Below are 22,731 nucleotides of genomic sequence, written 5' to 3' on the forward strand. Positions count from 1 at the left end.
AAGGTAGAAGCAGATGGTATCGTGAGCCGTAACAGCCGCCCGATTCAGCAAAAATCAAGACATATATGCACTTTAGCGGTCTATTTAAAGTCGTTCAATATTCTTAAAAAGTATGGTGACTCACTAATGCCACATCATTCATTATTTAGACAGAAACAGATATGAAGCTCAGAAATTCCTTAAATAATAATAACTCTTGTTCATAGTTTTGACGGCTACCCTCCCGTCAACGAAAGAGACTGAGCCGTCAGAGTCGTTTCCGACGTATTCTCCTCAGTGTGTCACTTGGTATATACATCCATTTGCACCAGCCTCCTGTTATATATCCTTTGATGGGGAGAAAAAAGGCAATTTCGAAGATAAAACTACCATGTCACCATCTGACGAACCATTCACGATTAGAACACCAGCTACAGCGCCAACGCAGTTTACCAGAGCTGATTCCACAGCTACACCCATAACCACACCTCCAAGCACACCTTCAAGCACACCTTGGAGCACACCTTGGAGCACACCTTTAAACACACCCTTTACCACACCTATAACCACACCCAAAACCTCACCAACAAGTTTATTTATCATTTATGTTGAATATAAGCAGTGGAAAATCACCGTTCCGGAAGGAAACTATGTCGAGATGACTATCAAGAATATAAATCTTCGACCATGGGCGTGTTTTTTCGAGACATACATTATGGTCAGAGACGGGCATTCTTTGTCAGACAATGTCCTCAGGATTCTTTGTGAAGCAAGCACTTCACCTCACCGCATAACGTCTAGTGGCAACAAAATGATTGTGGAGAGATATGGAACATTGGGAACTAGTGAAGGTGCGGGGTTTGAAGCCAGCTTTAAGGCAAAACCTTTAAAAACTGGAGGTTAGTGTATGTTTGGTTTATTTAGAGTTTCATTATCTCTTGTACAATTTGGTTAAACGACAGTGAACCTTGGGATAAAAGCTTTCAAAGGAGGCGTCAATTGATTATTTCATCTGTCTTTTAACAGATTCTCCTAGCTTTGGAGTGGCTGAGGAAACGGTGGCTTTGCTAGAGCATTGTTCTCAAAGCTTGCTCTGCCAAGCGGGCGGTGCACCTGCTCCTAGAATCACGTGGTCAAAAAATGGAGAAGTTTTACAAAATAGCACAAGTGTAACTTATACACCGAGATGGCATTCGAAATCAGGAAATTACACCTGCAGAGCAAGTAATTTTAACGGCTCGGATACGAAAACTATTCTAGTTCACACCGAGAGTGAGTATATTTTGTTGTTATTTAACACACAATGTAAGGTAAAGATGCTAATTGTAAGCTAAACAAAATAAAATTTGTCAATACATAAGATTAACTCCTTCCCCACCCCCACCCCCCCCCCCCACACACACACACACACACATACACACCCACAACACCCACAATTTTTCTTTCCGTATTTTGGTTTTCTTCTCGCTCTAGGAAATTTATTTATTTAGAAAAGCGAATGACGTGTCGGCAGCTGATTGGCGATATCAAACACATGTGAAAAACTATCGTATTTTTTCACGCGCGCCGTTATGGCTTTTCTCAGGGCCGAAGCTGAAAATCCTTGTATATCATCGAAGTTTATACGATGAATAAAAAACCCTTATTAAAGCGAGTAATATCTCCCTATCACATCGCCGAGCGGATTGCAATGACCTCTGAAATGTTACTCTCACCACCTTTTTTCCTTTCCAGAATGCTCTCGTTTTTGCAGGTGTTACAAACTGAATTCACATCCATTCTGGCTTGGAGTTGTATGTTGGGCTTCTTACGAAGGAACAGTTCCGAGGGACATTCCTCTCGCTACAAGATATTTGTAAGTTTGAAATAATTATTTCAGTTATATCATTAAGTGTGCTACAAGATGTGAAGGCCAAGTGTCATGTTACAGTATTTTGCAATTGTATGTTTTTCATAATCGTCATTTTTCCGTTTAATTCCAGGTTGTTTTTTGCTGATACCTCTTTGTGGCATATTTCTCCAAAGTCATTTGAAAACTTAAGTGACCTGCAGTACTTGTAAGTGTAACCTGATTGAATGCAAATACGATATCCATCATATTATTTACATTTTAGTTACTCATTGAAAAAAAGGATAAAAAAATAGCCATAACAACTAATGATAGTAAATTTTATGATATACTTTTAACGCCTGCGTTTCTCCCTCTATTGTCACAGATGGATTGAAGGTGAGTTTCATCCGTGGAATTTGACGAGAAATGCGTTCGGAGGACTTAAGCAACTCAAAAACTTGTAAGTAGAAGAACTAAAAGGGTTATTACAACGACAACGATTTTAGGTTGAAGTAGCATCAGTGGCAGTAATGAATCGCAGTAAGAAGGAATAATTTCAAATTTATATAAAGCATCGTTATCTGTAAATTATTATCATAAGTTAAAATGAAGGACGAAGTATCAGTATCGTAATATGCGTTATTGACCAAGCGCCACGTCAAGTTTGCCGAGTTCTTTTAGGCATTTTTATGAATGAAGACGAAGCCGAGGTCCGTAAAAAGGAAAAATAAGGGGTAATATCCAGCTATCTTAACCGAACTAGCTTGCTCGATAAAAAAACTCACCATATATTCAAAAAAATTTCCTTTCATTAAGAATAAAAAAGGACTGTCTTCTGCCTCTTTTGCGACTCCATCACCAATACTGTCCAAAATTACGAAATTTTAAAGTCTGCTCCACGCAACGTTTTCTATGCGCGGGATCAAAGCAGGGAAATCCCGAGCATCTCACCCGATCGAGTAGCCAATCAGAACACAGGATTCACCTCATGTTACCCACGGGCGCTTCTAGCGATGCAATAAAGAAGGTTATTGATATCTTTTTTATTGTTATTACCGTAATGATGTAATTCATGTATGCAATAGCAGTAAGTTTTAAAAAAGAGCGATGTCATGTAATTATATAAGCAGAGAAAAAATGACATTTTGCAGCCGCTCGACAGTATCTACGTTGTTCGGTTATACCAATCTGTTATCATGTTTTTTTGTAGTACAGAAAAATGAATAGTATCGTATCAGCCCATGTAAATGCTGCTTTACTCTTTGAGTGTGTGTTATGCTAACGTCTGATTGAATTTTTGAAATTCAGGAAAATTAGTAATCATTATTCGTTGGATATCGAAGAAGGAACTTTTAATGATCTGACATCTTTAGAATCTCTGTAAGTATCACAGCTATAAAGCGAATGACACGTTCCTCCCCTCTTTAGCATTAGTGTATTATCAAAAATTCCAACCCAACTGGGTAAGAACATACCGCCCACCCTCATACCCCAATGACATAACTAGTGATATTAACGTATTAGTATCTTGGAAAGTATCATAGTCTATATGTTTGCACCATCGTGTTTTGCGTACAATGATCTGTTCTATTGAGATAATATGAAATTCTCTAAACGATTTTTGCCATGATAGTGGTTTTGATAACAAATGGATTTTTTGAAACCTTTATTAGTAATTTAGCTTTCGTTATTTCTACGTGTATATCATTATCTTTTAGCTTTCTGACAGACAATGGGATAAGTTTTATACTACGATCGAACATCTTTACTGGCCTTTTGTCTCTTCGAGAACTGTAAGCACATATTATCCACGAGTTTCGTCGCGCCTTTATTCGTCGCTGGGGCAGTAGCAGAAAGTACTTGAAATTTGTGGATTTCTGTGATTGACAATATAGGGAGGGGGGAGTCTAACTAACAATATTATGACATATGTAAATAAATCCGGCATTGAAATAACACGGATAATGATAGCGATAAGAAAAACCCTGATGACGACGTTGATGGTGGCAGCGACGGCAATGAATATCAATATTTTATTTCGTCGTTGGGACAAAAAGAGTCCTCGAATGACAAGAATAGTCGCATGTGGGGTCTCAGTTTTTCTGAAAAAAATACCATTACTAATAAAATGAAGAAAGCTTTCGTGGTACAAGAAACTTTACTAAAGTTACGTAAGTAGCGGGTTTATATCATATTACGATCAATAATGATCAAGCATCCTTTTATTTTACAAAAGAAAAGCATCACAGAAAGTCAAGGCAGACAAAAATTTTGACGACGCGCGCGTTATTTGTAATAGTCCAATTTACAGTTGCCTGCTTGGTTGCCAAGCCTTTGATCGGGAGTGAAGCTAAGGTTGACCTTCTTATGATACAAACCTTGCTGCTTTTCAAATGTAAATTACCTTGTTGTTATGCTAACCAGTTACTTGTCTACACCACAACAAGGTCACCTTCAGCCTCACTCCAAATCAAAAGCTTGGCAACCAAGTACACAACTGTAAAATGGCCTATTTACACTCGTGTTACAACTTTGTTCTCGTGTTAGTATAGGTAATAACCTGATTTCGAGTGCGCTTTGGTGTTAACAAGCACGAGTAAGTTTTTCGAAGACAACAAAATTGTACGAGCCCGGGCACTTGAAAAATGCTCAAGTGCTTACCAAACTGCAAGAGAAATCACGTTATTGCTTGATAATAATTTACATGAAAAAAAAAAAAAAATCACAGTAGGGCAGAGCAGACGAAATTTTGAAACCGTGGGCACTGTTTGCAATTTTCACTCGTGTTACAAGTTTATACTCGTGTTACATGAGAATGCACTCGTTTTAAGCCTATCAGAAGCCTGTAATTTTTTCAATGTATGTTAGTATCAAACAAAAGAAGAGTGTTCGTGAGACCGCTGAAAAGTGCTTTTAAACTCACTAATAAACATGACTTCATTTCCTTACAGCTTGAACAGTATAGGCGGCAAGCATGCGCGTGATTAAGTTTGTTTTGGTGTTGCTCTTTTGTTAGGGACCTAAGAGAGAATCGGATTAGTAGGATAGCGGAGGGCACGTTTGAGAAATTATTCTCCCTAGAGGAACTGTGAGTATTCTATTTGTGCCGAGTGAGTGAGTGAGTGAGTGAGTGAGTGTTTTCAATTGCACGTAATTTTTTACTTTTAACGTCTTTTGTGGTGTATTTCTTTGTCCTCAGTGAAATACTCTCGCTATATTTCGAAGGTTAAATACTATTGTAGTGGTGATTACCTGTAGTACAACACTTTTTATCCATTTCTGGGCCCGGTTGTTCAAAACTGCGATTAGCGCTAATCCACGATTAAATAGGCTAATCGCCGATTAAATTTAAGTCGCCGATTAGTTTCTGTTGTTCAAAGCCCGATTATTCCTAACCTTCGATCAAACCAAGGATTAAATCTAACCCTGCTCGCTAGGTGGATTAAATCCTTAATCGGCAGATTAAAAAATAAAAATCACAACATGGCTGACTTGTTGTATGGTTGTGTTGGTGTTGATGGGCGAAGAAAAAGGAAGCAAAGAGAGTTAAGGAGCATCGGTTTCACGATAGATGGATATACAGACGAAGAATTAAGAGCAAGGCAGACTTTTCGGGCGCCATTTGTTTTTTTGTTTACGTGGGAGTACATGTAAAAGAAAATAAGAAAGAAACAAAAGTCTAAAGTCCGTTAATTTTCACTTTGCTTTGTGTTTGTTAGCGAAGTATACATTTTATGCAAGGTATGGACATTGAGAGGTATTACAATAATGTTTCCATTTATAAACTTACCTGTTTCAAACCCCTGTAACCCAGTAAATGACGGAGTGTCACTGAATATGTTTATTATTTTTAAACTGGCTTCTGATGGGTTCGGGGGAGCAGGGCCACCACCTGTCTTCTTCTATTCACTTTTAAAGGAACTGAATTCTCTTTTTGCGTGACTCTGGAGGTTTTTCCACTTGTCTCGTACTTCCTGCGTTGATCTTGCTGTCACACCGACGGCGTTTACCGCCTCCGAGATTTCTTCCCAAATCTTGTTTTTTTTTGCATTTGTTATACTGTTGGTAAATTTACTTTGAAGAATGTCCATATTTTCTTCAAATTTTTCCGTTAAAACGGAAATTTCAGCGGGTGAAAAGTTTGCTTTCCGCACCTTCTTCGCTGGAGAAGCCATATTGACAAAAATAAATTTCCGGCAATTTTATGACGTAAACTGGCACAAAATAAATTATAATTAATTAACATAATTCATTTTATGCTTAATCGCGGATTAGTAAATCGACCGAGTAATCTCCCTTTGAACAACCGTTTTTTAACCGACGACTAACTAACCCACGATTAAGAAATTTAATTGCCGATTAGGCCTAATCGGTGATTAGTTTAATCGCGGTTTTGAACAACCGGGCCCTGGGCTATTAACCCACGATGGATGTTCATAAAACACGAGTTACTAGCGGTTGACTTACGAAATGCTCCATAGACTGTATCTCACTGCCCAAATTGTATTATTACACCAGTGAACCTATGGAAATCGAGTGACATTTATATTGCTTCTGTTACATGTCCATAGTTTTGCTAGTAAACTTAAAGATACAATGTTTGCCGACCAAAGCGCGAGTAGTTTCTGAGTTACTTTCCAAAGTATTTTGAGATAACGTTAGATTGTTTTTACTATAATATAAACTATGTAAAACTAAGGGTAACTCAGAGCTTGATAACTAGTAATAATTACATTTTTCCATAGCTATATTTCCATCAATGAGTTAAGTAAACTTCCACCGAATATTTTTCCAGACCCGTCGGAGCTGCGAGTTTTGTAAGTATCCTCTGCTCAATATCCTTGATATCAGGTCGCATTAACGGAGCTAAATACAATTTTTATAGTATAATAGCCCATTTCTGAGTTCTCGTGGGTCATGTCAGAGATCTGGTGCCAAAATTAAAGCGTAAGAACAAGGCTGAATGCAAAGTCGCTCTCGACGGTGAGAAAAGTATGAAGCCTTTGAATTGAAAAAATGGATATTTCGATGGAGAAAACATCACTGAGAGAGGATTTCTTGAAATTAAACTCGGAAGAGTTTAGAAAATCATTTGCGAGAGGGAGGTATTCAGTTTAGTAATGTCGGTAATATAAAGGAGAACGAAAAACAGGACTGATCGATTTATGTGAGGAAGCTACTTTCGGCACCAGTTCTCTGACACATGCGGATAAGTTGGAAATGGGCCATTTAACCGACAAAAAATAAACCCTTCAAGTATAAAAGCAAGTAATTTATTCAATCGTAACTGGGTAAGATAACTGCTACAATGGAGCAACTCTTAAACAATACAATATTCTATAAACTTAATTTGAGATCACAACTTACTTGAACTTCAGTTAGCAGTGATACAAATTCGCAGTAACGACCTCTTCCCCCAAAATCTCTACCGAGAGTATTGATTGTAGGCAAACTTCCACGGTCGCCCACAATAATTAAGTATTATTTACAGAAGTGGAGATGGACAGTGCACACTTAAAGTCTGCTCCCAAGGTTGCAGATAGTTCTTCTTTACCGCCGAACACTGAGGTGAATAGTATCTACCAAAAAGAAACCAAAAAGTTACTTTATTTCTGTCACTATACCGAAAATGATCAGACATTCACTGCTTGACGCGAGATTCTGTCTCCAATGCTGCTCTGAGTGAGGAGATTAGTACTTACTAATTACCTTACCATGCCGATCAGCGCGTGCGAGAAGCACAACTGCTCGTTTCCCTATAGCGGAGCTCGCGTAGCCCCATAATTATACAAAATAGTAGTAACCCATCAAGCCGAAAAAATTCGGGTGTACGACCGTACGACTGACCGTACAAGGTGCTACTTTTAGCATGCGCGGCCAACTGTACCACGGGCACTATCTTATAATCAGTCCTCAACACGGACACGGAGAAGTTGCGAATGAAAATCCATTAATATTACCACGCACTTTATCTATTGTAGGGGCTTTAGTTTGTTGAAGAGACGTGCGGGAAAAAAAATGCGAGCTCCGCTTTTAGGCTTGCCTAAATCTGTATATATCATACAATAAGTTCGGATATAACGCGCACTCTCATTGGTTGAAAGAGCGTGCTCTATGAGAGTATAGAGCATAGAACTGAGCTAAAGCTGTCACGCCATCTGCCAAATTGTACCATGTTCGACCTTTTCCGGGACTTCTTTTAGCTTTTTTCCGATAATTGAAAGTGAAATTTCGGAACTGAAGCGAGCCGGCAAGTAGTAACAGAAGAACCAAAGAAAGGTTTGTAAACATACCAGGCGCCGTAATTTACGTTATTAAAACGTGAGCAGATACGAAAATCCTCAAAGGAAAAACAAAATAAACATTCCGAGTTTAAGAGTTTTTTTTTTTTAAGAGTTTTTTTTTTTAAGTTTTTCTTCCCACTCAAGAAGTGGGAAGAAATACTCGACTACGTCTCGTGTTTCTCCCTACACTTCTTTCGTGCTCTAGCCGCTTCCTGCGTGCTTTATAACAGAACAGAGCACAGTCAAGGCTTCTCTATTTGTTAATTATAATAAAGTTCGGATATAATGCGCGCTGTCATTGGTTGAAAGAGCGTGCTCTATGAGAGTATAGAGCATAGAAGCCAAATTGTACTATGTTCGACCTTTTCCGGGACTCCTTCTTAGCTTTTTTCCGATAATTGAAAGTGAAATTTCGGAACTGAAGCGAGCCGGCAAGTAGCAACAGAAGAATCAAACAAAGGTTTGTAAACATACCAGGCGCCGTAATTTACGTTATTAAAACGTGAGCAGATACGAAAATCCTCAAAGGAAAAACAAAATAAACATTCCGAGTTTAAAGATTTTCACGCTCGGTTAGATTGCAAGCTTACGTACGGTAATAAAAATCAAACACAGCTAACACTCGTATAGTATATAAAGTTCACTGTTCAAAACCAAAACAGGACAAAACAGAAATGATGAAAAATATAACCAAACTGGCATAATTGTTAAAATTCATACTAATCATGACGGTGTCTGAGCGAATATGATCATGCTGAAGTTCATCGCGGCTCGCTCATCATGGCGATCTCCGGTCATCACAGTAAAGAAAGGCCTCGGAAACTACATCGGCCGCCCTTCGAGTGAAAAAATAAGAGCTTTGATATCCTTTCCGATACGTTGAGTGGCAATTCACATCAGTCAATGCAGCCGAGTTTTGCGGCGCTGTCATCACGAGCGATCTTTCATTCAAAAAAACACTCGCCTTGAACAGTTTGTTTTCTACCTTGTCATGTGGAAAAAACTCGCGTGTTTTTATGAGCCATAATTCGGCTGAAGTTCACTGAACATTTCACTTCAAGATTCTGTATTAGAGACTTAAAAACTTCAGGCAAAACTGTTAAATTCGACCTGCGGAACTATTTTAGTTTGTAAACTATCGTAGATTGTGAACTTTGATGGTTTTTGAACTTTGATGGTTTGACACTTTTGACAGCTTTTGTCTTGTACAGCCAGATTATTTGAACCATTCTAACAGATTATCAGATTATTTGAACCATTCTAACAAGGATTCCGATTGGCTTATTGTAGCGTGCTTTATGAGAGTATAGAGCATGCTGACGACACTGTTGTTCGCTTTGGAAATAAAGTTTGTTTTGAAAATTGAAAGTAATGCTTGGGTAATTTAACGGATTCTTTATTATAAAACAAATATAGAAGCCTTGACTGTGCTCTGTTCTGTTATAAAGCACTTAGGAAGCGGCTAGAGCACTCAAGAAGTGGGAAGAAACACTCGGCTACGTCTCGTGTTTCTCCCTACACTTCTTTCGTGCTCTAGCCGCTTCCTGCGTGCTTTATAACAGAACAGAGCACAGTCAAGGCTTCTCTATTTGTTAAATAGGGCATCTTAGAAGATTCCGGAAGCTCACAAAATTCTTGTAGCCTTAATACAGTATTACTTCGCTGAAAGAAAGTTTCAGAGAGTTCCAAATATGTTTATGAGAATGTCTCAGCATCCATATTGCATCGCCACGCTTCTCAGAAATTAATTTTTTATTCCAGAACAATATTTTACATGGTTGATGTTAATATTTGTGGATAGATTCATTGCCATTGTGTTGCCATTGAAGGCAATAAAGATCACTGCCAGGGTTCGGAAAATTCTTCTTCTTTTAAGCTGGCTTTTTCCTGTGTTAGGTGCCATACCATACTTTAAACATTCTAAAATCTTACTCGAAGAGAGACAGACATTTTGTAGAAACCTAATCAAAAATTTACTTTTAAAAGCATATTACTTCATAAACTTCATTTTATTCTATTTTTCACCCCTGATTGTAATTAAACATTTGACCGGTATATATGATCCTACAACGCATTTTGTCTGAAATAATGAATTCATGGTCCACTAAAGAGCTAAAGCGAAAGGCTATATTTCTAGGAGTGACTGAATAACATTCAGTAACGGTTTCATGTACGTGAGAGAAAATGTTTAAATAATCCAGCCATCGCGATTATGATCGGGAAGCATGACGCTTTAAATGTGATAAAATGGTCATATGGAAGGTTTCCTTCTCCTTCCTACAGGGATTAAGCTTGCCATGGTAAACTTCAATAGCAGGTAGTTCATTTACTGACTGACTTGTTAGAGCTGCTCCCTTGTAGCACTAGTAATGATAGGATGCTTAATTGAACAGTTTGGTTTTATATGATATTTATACAATAATACTTAGCATGTCGATAATTTTGAACAGAAATTAAGTAAACAAGACTTGAAAGGGTCTTGGCAAAAATGTCATATTTCTTGAGCCTGGTTCAAATTACTGTTCAGTTACAAGGTTTTGCATTTAACAAACAACAAGGAAAAAGCTCCTAAACATAGACAATATTTTTAACTGGATTGTCTCTTATTTTTAGAGATATCTCCTACAACAAAATCTCCAGTCTGTCTAAACCCATCTTCGACAAGTTGCAAAGCCTAGAAACGCTGTAAGTGGACTCCAATGGTTAACGTTGAGAAATTTATGTTTCGATTTTCATCTCCCAAAATTCTGGATATAACTCAACAGCAGAAAGACTCCAAAGGTGTAGTATATCATATCACGAAAAACGGTTTTAAACTAAACTATCAGCCATTATAATCCCTGAAAGGGGAGGGCGTTTGCTTGTTTATGTAAATCTTTCAATAACATTGCTTTTCTGTGGAACCTTAACTTCGAACTGGCAATGATCAGTTGAAACTGAATTGATTTTGTCTCTTGGTCGCAAAGATTTTGATTCCCTCGCTGTGATGTGTAGATAACTAGATGGTTTACCTTCTGCCGTAATAATTTTTAGCAAATAATATGTTTTTAATCTATCATTAATCTAATTTATTTCATCGTCAGCAAAAAGCACAGAGGTGCTCAATATGTCGAGCCCTCCCAACCCAAAGAGATATCAAGCTCCTCGTTTTTTATACTTTGCTATTTATATTATTCTTGTTTTAATACACCTTGATGATGACCTAGTGTCGAAAATGTTTGGGGGTTTGTTCTTTATAAATATTTTAACCCTGTAGATAGCTTATTTTTGATCCGCATTTTTAAACGGAACTAATGGACATTATTATTATCGTTATCTCTGTGTATTATCTTAGTGTACGTAATAGGACTATATGCTGTCCTATTTGGAAATAATTGGATGGAAAAAAAAGTTCTGAGGGCAGCCCAATTTGGACGAGGCCGTAGGCGAGTCCAATTTGGCTGTCAGAAGAATTTTTTAAATGCAATTATTTCCAAAATGGACAGCATGTAGTCCTCTTACTTATCAATTATATAGCTGGTCAGTTAATACAGCCTTTTCAGGAAAACTACTATCCCTGAGAAAAGATAGACTGAAATATTGAAATTTTTTTATTTTCATATTGAAATATCCAAATAGAATTCGATAATAACATAGGTAACAATTTAACAAAAAACTTACTCAAAAAAACTCACTTAAAGCATGACAAACATTCTTTCACTTTCCGTAACTCTTCATTCGTACCTCTCTTGCCATCCAGCTCATGGCGAGGGACATATTCCAATTTTCTTGCTTCTCTACGCTGCACTTTCTGCTCGTTAAACACGTTCAGCTAAGTTTTTTTACCCTTGGAGGTGTTTGGGTTCTGGTTTTTGCTTGTTAGGTTGGTAAGCTCCCCTTCTGGCAACGAAGTAAATCTCTCATTTGCGTTACTATAGTTGAAAAGATTCAGAGAAATGGAGAAATTGGGCAAATCTTCCTCGCTAAATTCTGCAATTGTCAACCAACAAGAAGTCTACAGGGCTCACGCTATACTTTACGCTGATTGGCTAGTTTCCATCATATGTCGTATTTGCTTGCATTTGATTGGCTGAGATAAACTGTCCTATTTTTCTCAAATAGGACAGCTTGTGAATTTTAAACTTAAAGTCCTTAGTGAAATTATCCAAAATTAATCCTTAATTCGACAGTTCTCAGATATTAAAGGATAATAGCTGCGCCGACAATATTGGTTTAACTGATCAGCTATATAATAATTACAATTATTATTATCGTTATTATTGCTATTACTTTTATTACTATTGCAGTAATTGGTTTAAAACTAAGATTAACACTTAAGTGTGTGTTCTGATCTTCTGTGTAAGAGTACTACTCCAGAAAAGGACTGGTGTTGGTAGTGGTGACTAATGTTTCAACACTCAAGTACCAATGATTGTACCTTTCATGAAAAATGTTCACAGGCGGTTAGACAACCTGATAAAAAGTTATTATTATCATTATCCTTATCATTGTTATTGTCATTATCATTATAACTATCGCTGTCATTATCATCATTGTTTTACTATTTTCGTACAGTTTTGTTTGATCGTAAGACACGTTTTTGACAAGTGTCAATTATCATTTTTTTCATAGTGTTCTTTCTCACAACGAAATTGTCGAGATACCTGCCAACGTCTTCAGCAGATTGAATAGTTTGAAAACTCTGTAAGTGTTGATTCATACATGGCGAAGAAAGCTTACTCTTTATTAATGTTTTTAAAATAAGATTATGATTAACTTGTGTTTTAGTTCTCTTACAAGCTTTGAAAATTTTTTAAAGGTATCTGGATAACAACAAGATTGAAAAAATCCAACCAGGCGCTTTCTCTGGGCTTACAAAGCTGAAAAACTTGTGAGTATTACGCGATAAACTAAATGGATTGCTGGTACTCGATTCTTGATAGCAGTTATGCCACACAATGCAACACGAAGAAATAGGTTATCCAAAAAGAGATAAAAGATCAGCGTCATGCATGATTTCCCGAGTTATAATTAAGAATGCAACACGTGCCAGTGTGGTAAACAAATATAAGAAATTTCGTAAAGGAGGTATTTAACCAGGGTGGTTCTTCTTACAAAAGGAGACTACAAAGACTAGAAATTAACAGATCATTTTTCTCTTTTATGAAAAAAAATCAAAACGGCTCCGACGCAAATCTCCTGTTGGCTAAAACTGCATGATTAAAAACACTAAACTGCGACGGCCAGTCATGAGCGAAATTTGCGATACAAGATTAGCCATCGCGATCGGAAATGAACTGAGAACTGAAAATACATAGAAAGACAACTTCACGACTAAGGCCTTCATGGGTGATTCATTCTCTAAATTTGATCCCACTCACTTAAAAACCTGCAGTTTTAGTCAAAGCAGACCATTCAAAAGATTGTTCCCTAAAATTTTTCAATAAATTTTACTCCTAGACGTCTACAAAACAATTTTCTATATCGTATGCCTCCAGAAACGTTCAGCTATCTTAAAAGTCTACGGAACTTGTAAGTACGGAATAAATTTTCCTTTCCTTTTATGCAATTAGAGCAGTCAATACCTCCCTTAAATTTTTCAATTTAACTTCGGATTCTTTGCTTATCAACAACTTTGCGCACATTGGAAAATCAAATTGAATGATTTGAAACCATATCCACGGTGACTTTACTTAATCAGTGGCCACCAGATTATAGGTTTAGACCTGGTTAGTTTTTGACGAAGAATTACATATACTTTAATGACTCGCGCGACGTTAAAAATCCTAAGACTGTTGATGCTCTGGTTATTTTGTTACCAACAATGAGCGATATTCCATCTCTTTCAAGGAAAATGGATAGTTTCTCCCTGTGCTGCTACGCTTCTCTTCACCTTGAGAAAGTAAGCTGTGAGTATCCAAAGCTGGAGGGTAACGCCTTGTCGAGCTGTAATCGCATGATCGATGCCTCTGGTCCTAGAAGGAGTATCTGGTTGCTGGGTATCCTGGCTGTCGTTGGTAACCTGGCAGTGATTGCATGGCGTCTCATCAGGCGTGACGACCATCCAGTTCAAACCTGCCTTCTGACCAATCTGGCTGTGGCTGATTTCCTTATGGGAGTGTATCTCATGATAATAGCTATTAAGGACCAGATATGGGCAGGTATTTAATATCATGTACATATTATGCAGTATTTTTAAGTGCAGATGAAGCCTGAAAATACTTTTGAACAGTTATAGATTGTGCTTTAGAATCACAAGCTATGTTTTAAAAGTAGTACATTTTTGTAAAGACTTGACAATAGCGGCGATGAAGTTATAAAGCTTCGGGTTCACCTTTAAATTGCGTCTTAAAGACATGGAAGATGCTTTTTAATTCATGCGCTTTTGAAATTAGTCAGCAAAAATCAGTTTGTCTACATCTTTATAACTGTGGAACAAAAATCTCCTTGGTAACAAGTGCCAAAGTTAATGTTAGGAATTCTCCCGCTGACAAATTCATCAAACACTTTCAGGATTTCATTCGTACATTTTGAATTTAACTTTTCGACCTTTTGTAACTCAAACGAAAATAAAAGCACATATATCATATCCTTTCATTTTAGGTACTTACTTCAGTTTCGATCTGATCTGGCGGTCAGGAGTCCAATGTAAAGTGGCCGGCGCCCTATCGGTTCTTTCAAGTGAGGTCTCGGTACTCATGCTCACTGTGATAACCGCTGACCGTCTGCTAAGTATCGTTTTTGCCTTCAGATGCTCACGTCTGACATTAAGAGGAACTTACATTATTTGTACCATGGTGTGGCTTTGCGGAACTGCAATTGCTGTTGTACCAGCTCTTGATACTCCGTACTTTTTCAACGAGGAAAGAAGATATGGGTTCTATGGTAAAAATTGTTCTGCTCTTAGTTACCTTGCAGTTATCATTTCATTGACTGTGAAACTATGGGGCATTCCTTAAGTTTTCCTAACTACTATTATTATGACTACTAATATTATGAAGCTATGTAAGGGCGAAACAACTTCTGTTTTGAGGGGCTTCCTTAATTTGATAGAAAAGATCTGTTGTCAACATAATGGTGGCTTAACGTACCTTCTGTCCCTGAACAAACCACATCATCCTATATCACGATATAGCCACATCTCCTAAGTAAACAATGCTTACTTCATGGACAAAGGTACCTTACTTGTTGCCTTTCTTTTTCTCCTTTCCCCCTTAATCACTGGCTATGTATAAATAATAATGAAAAATTGTGTTAAATTCTGGGGCTAAAGTGTACAAACAAAGGAATTAGTGTTCACTCTAAAGGATGTCCCTCCCTTTCCAAGGTCGTTCCTCGGTATGTCTACCTCTTCAGTTGTCTTCAGAAAGACTGGCAGGCTGGGAATATTCTGTTGGCGTTTTTATTGGTTTGAATCTCGCAGCTTTCCTCTTCATCATGTTGGCGTACATATCTATTATCGTGAAAGTGTCCAAGTCACAGAGAAGAGTCAAGGCTCACGGTGAATCTGAAGTGAGCTTGAACAGCATCAAAAGAGAGTCCGCGTTGGCAAGGAGGGTTTTGGCAATCATCTTAACAGACTTTAGCTGCTGGATTCCTGTAATAATTCTGAGTATTCTTGCTCTAACGGGCAAATTTCACGATGAACAAGGTGTGGCGTATGTATGGTTTGCGGTATTTGTCCTGCCGGTAAATTCCTCTGTAAATCCTGTACTCTACACTTTCTCGACTCCAAAGGTGAGGATGATATTTGCCACCTTTCGCTTTTCAGTGGCATTTTTTTTCACTGGCTGAGAAAATTTATAATTCCTACGCCAGTTAAGAGATATTAAACTAAAAACTATGGGCATTAAAGATGGTTACGTGTAGCCACCATATCTTTTTGGTTTGCTTGGATTTATGTAATTTGCATAATTATTCCTTATCGACTCTACGTCGAAATCACCAAAATCAGCAATTTTCTTTCTAATTTTGAGAGGTTTTAAAACTTTTTTAGGTAAGGACAGTCCTTGTAGGCTGGTTTTATTGCCTTGTGACTCGCTGTAAATGGTTCAGCTGCAAGAAAAGATCTGATGGAATTGCTATATCTGGTAAGGGAAAGTTAAAACATTTTTTGAAGATTATATCGCTTGTTCCTAGACGAAAATGGTTCTAGTTATTGGATAATTTTGAATTTGAAGTAGAATGAGAGTATTCGTCACTTACTTATTCTGTGGCTATGTCCCCTGGCAATAATTAAACGAGTTGTTTATTTTAACTGACCCAGTTACCGTCTTTGTTTGCGTCTACTTAGTACTAACATGCTTCTTGACTTCTGGGAAACGTTTTTTCGAGAAAAAATTTTTCAATGATTTTCATAGCAATGTAGGCGCAACCTTTCGTTTTAAAAACAGTCAAAGCAAAGAACACCACCCAGGTTGTGTTATCTATTACAAATGCAGAAAAAGTTTGATAAATAAAATCTTCGGTTTCATTTATTTTTCTTTTAGTTATTCGATAGTATTTCTATGTGTTGACTTTTAACATATGCACACTTCACTGAGGTAGATGGAGACGGAACACAACTCGACACTGCTCGTTACAACAGTATCTCTTTAGAAGTCATATCCAGCTATCCTCCCAGCAACAACTGACCTCCTTTGGCGATCCTTAATACAGAAACGTGGAGATATTTATATGGGCTGATGTGGAACGATGAAGCCTTATACATCCATTTTTAAGAAGCACTCTCAATCGAAAAGGGCAGTGTTGCCTGCTGCCTGAAACTATATATTAAACCTCTTTATTAGTTAGCGGAGTGCTCAGCACAGAAATAAACTTTTAGGCGACTAGTCTGGTTTTTTCATGGACACTCTGTAAACAAGTTATAGTACTAGTCATAAGTCACTGAAATACTCAAAAACAAGACAAGGTAAAGTATTAATCTCAGTATCGTTTATTTTAGAAGATCAACGTAACATGTATCTATGGTTTATCACTTGATCCAGACGGCATTAGACAACCCAGCATCAGAGAGAGCCTAATTCTTAGTATTTCTTTCGCAAAACGTCAAAACACGAACCATTTTATGTTATTAGTTCAATATTGGCCTCCTCAAAGGCAAGTATGGTTGAAAAATTAGTTTTGGGGCGTAGTATAAGTTTGTACACGAAAAGAAACAAATAGAAAATAGTACACGGGCGCGCGTGGATATGGAATTTATTTGCGAGTGTTCAACTCGATAGCTCACAAGTGAGCGCAGCGAACGAGTGAGATGTCAAGATGAACACGAGAAGAGCAATTCCATATCTACAAGCAACCATGCATTATTTTGTTTATCATATAAACACAATAGCCCTTGACTGAAGAATTAACGAATAAAAATTAAAGGATCGACGATCCCCAAACAAAAATCGTAAAGTGCGTTGGCGATAAAACTCAATATGAAAAAGAAAAGCGCTGAATCACTACAAAACAACAGTGGGCGTAATTTCCTATACACAGAATTGTCAGTTATTGACTTTTTCGTCAAATCTTTCCGCTACATAGCTAAAATCGGCTCGTGGCAAATCTTCAAGTTGTCGATTTAAGTTCTCAGCCGCGGGAAATACCATTACAAAAGCCACTGAATACGGTACTTTCGGTTTTTCTTTTCGTATTTTGGTTTCCTTTCCCATCTAGGAAAATTTGAACGTCACTTTCTGTAAGCCTTACTGATTTTTCGGTGATTTAGCAGCCATAATACGAGAAAATTCCGACAAACAACTATGAATTGAGAATGGTAAAGGCTTTGCCGTTCATTCGTCAACCTGACCGAGTGGCGCGAAAGGCCTATTTTTTCACGTGTGTTGTTACGATTTTTCTCAGGGCTAGAAATCCTTGTATAACACCGTAGTTTAAATGATAAAATTATTTATCACCAGGGGGTGCACGTGTATGTGTCACGATGAAATTTACTTTTTACCCTCTTTGACAGTTGCTGGGCCGTCAATTTCTATAGAAATATCAGTATCTGGGTAACTGCCCACCTACCCCTCCCTTAACCCAACGTTAAACCCAACTTGTTATAACTGACTGTTGTTGAGTTGGGTGGGTAGGTGGGCAGTTGACCAGAAACTGATATTGATCCAATAAACTTTCAGGCAACTAGTCTCATTATCCAAGCACTATCACACTCTGCCAGGTTCCGCCTAGTTTTCTCATGAACACTCCCTAAACAAGTCATAGTAGTAGTCAATAATCACTGAATTGCTACGAAGCAAGACAGGGTAAAGTTATAGTCTCAGTGTCGTTTTTTTAGAAGATCACCGTAACATATACTTGTGGTTTATTGCTCGATCCCGACAGTATCAGACAACCCAGCATCAGAGAGAGCCTAATTCTAAGTATTTCTTTCGCAAAACGCCAAAATATGAACTATTTTATGTTATCAATTCAATATTGGCCTCCTCTAAGGAAAGTTTGTTTGAAAAAGTAGTCTTGCGACGTAGTATAAATATTATACACGAAAGTCAAAATTATTTATCACCTAGGGGGTGGGGGTGGAGAATTTTGTATCTGTCGCGATAAAATTAACTTTTTACCCTCTTTGGCAGTTGCTGGGCTGTCAATTTCTATAAATCGTCCACCTTCCCCCCGATGATAATTAATGACTAGTCCCTAAGTCGAGTTTAAATCTTGATAGGGCATCCTCAACCTTATGAAGTATACTAAGCCATTTACATCATCACATTATCATGATCAGTTCAGGTATGTGAATTCGTCAAACTCGCCATAAAAAATTCAGTGATAAACTGATAGTTTGAATTTTACATACTTAGTTATAACCATTACCGCACGCACAAAATACTGAAGAAAACAGCATGTGATCCTTTTGCAAAATTTGAATAAAGACGTGACAACTGTCATTGTTATCACAAAGAGCGACTTGCGTTGTTACAAAGTGGAACAGTTTCTTAATTACATAGTGCGATAATTGTTATTATAAGCCGTGACATTTTTAATTAGGGTGCCACCCTAATGCACGGTGCGACAAGTTTTATTGCAAAGTGAGACTGCTTTTCATAACAAAGTACGAGAAATACTACAAAGTGAGGCAGCTGCAGCACAAATGACCTGGACTTACATTTTAAACACTGTCGAAAATGTCAAAAAACTGTATCACGCTTCCTTATTAATTCACGGTTTATTCAATTGATATAAAGATTCTTTTCAACGTTTCAGTTAACTTAGAACTCGGTACCCTTTTTTCCCTTCACGATAGAAGTCAACGAAAGCTTTCAGAACGCTCCTAGTAGGGTGATTAAGTCGAACGGTGGGGATTGCGCGGTGTGGCGTGGCGTGGTCAGAAGCAAGTTATCAATGAAGAAAGCTATTTTTAGGTAATGAAATATTAATTTAATGCATTTCCAAACCCCCAATTCAGGCGATGCGATCAACAATGAAAATGGCGAAAAGTGAATGTAATTTGAAAACAAAGTGATTACCAGTCCGAAAATTCTTGAGATCCAGACCTGTTCGTGGCAAGTGGGTGAAAAAGCGGCTGTTCGGTTGATTAAGTGAAACAAATATGCAAAAACATTTACGTGTACAGACATATTCCCTCTTAAAGAGCGCAACTGCAAATTACATACACAGAATTAAAATCGATTGCAAAGCGAGGAGAATTTGCTTGTGGTTTTAGTATGCTTTGTGCTGACCAAAAACGTTACAAGTTCCTAAAATTCGTTTCATAACTCCCAGAACATTTAGGAAGAGGGAGACATAGTCTTTTCTCTTCACTGCGCAGATGTAACGAATTCCTCAAAGACAACTTAAATCAGCGAGTTAAGCATTCATTCCGTCTTTCGTCACCAATCGGCGACGTGTTTTTCCTCTGCTTTTTGAAGTTTCTTCTGCTTTTTCACCTGGAAGGTGAGGAAAAAATAACAAGCAATTTGAAAAGCTAATTTACAGCAGGAAAGACGCAGCGTCTTTTCCAAAAAGTCGAGGATTGACAGTCCTTCGCCAGAGGCCGCATATCAGCGGCAACCAGAGCATAAAAAGAAAAGATTCTTACAACTGAAAATGAACAACTCCACGACAAATCTTCAAATCGGCCAATCAGAGTGTTTTTCTGCTGTCCCTTCTACCCTCTTCACAGTCGCTCTTTCATTGATCACTATTGCAGCAGTTGCAGGAAACTTCCTCCTAATTGCAGCCTTCCTCAGAACTTCAAACCTAAAAACAAGCTCTAATTGGTACATTATCAACATGGCCATTTCGGATGTGGTAAGCCTGCTTCTTAATTGGCCGCTCTATGTCACAGAAGGGATGTTAAAGCCTGGAGGAAGCTTAATTACTAATCAAGCAATCGCTACCTTTTTCTGCAAGTTGGGGATTTATTCTAGAGCTGTGTTGTACGTGGTGTCTATTGAGAGCTTGGTGTTAGTATCTGTGGATAGATTCATTGCAATTGTGTTTCCACTGAAGGCCATAAAGATCACTGCCAGGGTTCGGAGAATTCTTCTTCTTTTGAGCTGGCTTTTTCCTGTGTTAGGTGCCATACCGTACTTTAACCATTCTAAAATCGTACTCGAGGGGAGACAAACATTTTGTAGAAACTTTATGAGCATGTTACTTTTTAAAGTGTATCATTTCATAAGTTTCATTTTATTCTATTTTATACCTCTGGTTGTACTATTAGTTGTTCATTTTATTGGTTTTAAGCATCTAAAGAGGCGACTTGTGTTTCAAATCAGCAGTAACGAAGGCAACACACGTACACGGAGATCCAAAGAAAACCAGAACATTTTGAAAATCTTTCGAGCGGTGACTTTTCATGTGCTGGACGCCTCTTTATATTTATTTGATTCTAAAATCGTCACATCCAACAATTGTTCTGAATGACAAATGTCTTTTATTTATTGGTTTGTTATACTATGCATTTCCATTGATCAGTACAGCCATCAACACATTTATTCTGATTGCACTTAGTTCTAATTATCGTGCAGCCGTTAAAGACCTGCTCGCTAAATGTTTCGCTGTCTTTATGTGTCGCATCAACAAAATTCATACTACAGAACAAGTCATAGACCTTCGATGATAGATAAATATAAATTAGAAGGTAATTTGTTGCGTTCTTGAACGTTAAAGGTTTTGTTAAGTAAACGATAATAGCATTAATGATAAAATAGCAGACATGTTTTGCGCCTGGGAGCTTCGCTATTAACTTGGAGCTCGTGTGCACGAGCGAATCCCTATACTTAAGAACATTTGGTCACGGCCAAAACTAAAATTATCATAAATAGGCGATGCATTATGTTAAATAAAGCGTAGGATATCAAACAAATAGCTGACTATCTTGTTATTTTTCAATAAAAACTCGCACGTGCATTCTTAAATAGCGCAAGTAAGCATTTAGTTAAAGAAGGTGAAAGGATGGAGGCCGCCATTGTGTTTTCACAACCTCTTAGGAACAAGTACGAACGTTTGAACAATAAAATTTACGCTGCAATATATATTGGATATTGTTCAAGAGTTAAAAGGGGAAATTGCCGTTCTGAGAGAGAAAGTTAAAAGTTTGGAAGAAACCATTGAGAAGGTGGCCTTGAAGGCGAACGACAACGAGCAGTATTCTCGTCGCCAAAATGTGAGAGTTACTGGTTTTGCAGAGGAAAAGAAGAAAATTGGGCTACTAAATTTGTATCACTTTGCAGGGAAAAATTGGTTTGGAAGTCAGCGATGATACAGTTAACAGAGCTCACCGGGTAGGTAAGAAAGAGGAAGGAGCTAATAGAACAATCATTGTTTGCTTGAAAACGCACAAGGATATACTCACAATAATGAATAACAGGGAAAATCTTAAAGTTTCTGGCCTTAACATAATCTGGTTTTGTATGATTGTTTTCGGATACGGTGTTTTAGGTTTGCTTATTCTTTGAACCGCGCAGACGCTGCTTTAACTTTTTTCATGGATTGCATTCTGGTAACAGGAGCCTTTAAGGGAACCAGCTCTGCCAGGTTACATGCTCGGGAGCCTCTTAGTATCAGGCGAGAACTACATAAATTAAGCCAATTTTACAAAATAGTCAAGAATCTTGCTCCACGTTATTTAAATGAACTATTGTCCGAACTATTTAGTGAACGTACACATTTTCGTCTCAAATCAAGAGAAAACGTCACTCAACTTTGTTGTAGAACTTCTATCTTTCAAAATTCTTTTTTCCCGTCAGCAATCACTGGCTGGAATTCTCTGGACCTAGATGTCCGAAACTCTGTATCTCCTCCCACTTTGAAAGCAAAAACTTGGTCAATTATCTTCCCGCATACTTATAATAGGTTATCTGATTATTCTTTTACAAGGCGTGCATCCGTTGATCACACCCACCTTAGACCTGGGTTTTCTTGTATAAGAGAATATCTCTTCAAAGTTAATAGTTGTGTGTCGCCTATTTGCAAGTGCAGTTTTGACTCTGAATCGGTGAAACATTTTCCTTGTATTGTCCAAGGTATGCCGCTCAATGTAATGTCCTCCTTACCTCTGATGCTAATATTCTAGGTGATACATGATCATCGAGTAGCGATGCTAGGAAACTAATTTTTTTATTTTATGGTGTTGAGTCTGTAAATTACTACATCAACTGCGAAGTATATAGTTTTATAATTAACACTAATCGTTTTTCTGAGGCCATTGTTTGA

General features: G+C 37.7%; 1 protein-coding gene and 1 pseudogene across 1 annotated transcript; both read left to right on the forward strand.

Annotated features, from left to right (window-relative positions):
- Positions 1 to 370: 370 nt before the first annotated feature.
- LOC131772455 (G-protein coupled receptor GRL101-like) lies at positions 371 to 16,834 on the forward strand. Its single transcript, XM_059088344.2, has 16 exons — positions 371 to 878; positions 1,006 to 1,251; positions 1,714 to 1,834; positions 1,962 to 2,036; positions 2,196 to 2,270; positions 3,119 to 3,190; positions 4,827 to 4,898; positions 6,556 to 6,627; positions 10,708 to 10,779; positions 12,706 to 12,777; positions 13,534 to 13,605; positions 13,924 to 14,234; positions 14,677 to 14,958; positions 15,401 to 15,810; positions 16,070 to 16,163; positions 16,621 to 16,834. Exons 1-16 carry the CDS (start codon positions 371 to 373, stop codon positions 16,704 to 16,706), a joined length of 2,640 nt encoding a protein of 879 aa, XP_058944327.2. The 3' UTR covers positions 16,707 to 16,834.
- Positions 16,835 to 20,304: 3,470 nt separating this feature from the next.
- On the forward strand, positions 20,305 to 22,731 carry LOC136279201 (uncharacterized; annotated as a pseudogene).

The sequence above is a fragment of the Pocillopora verrucosa genome, chromosome 1 (genome assembly GCF_036669915.1).
Source record: "Pocillopora verrucosa isolate sample1 chromosome 1, ASM3666991v2, whole genome shotgun sequence".
Lineage (NCBI taxonomy): Eukaryota > Metazoa > Cnidaria > Anthozoa > Scleractinia > Pocilloporidae > Pocillopora > Pocillopora verrucosa.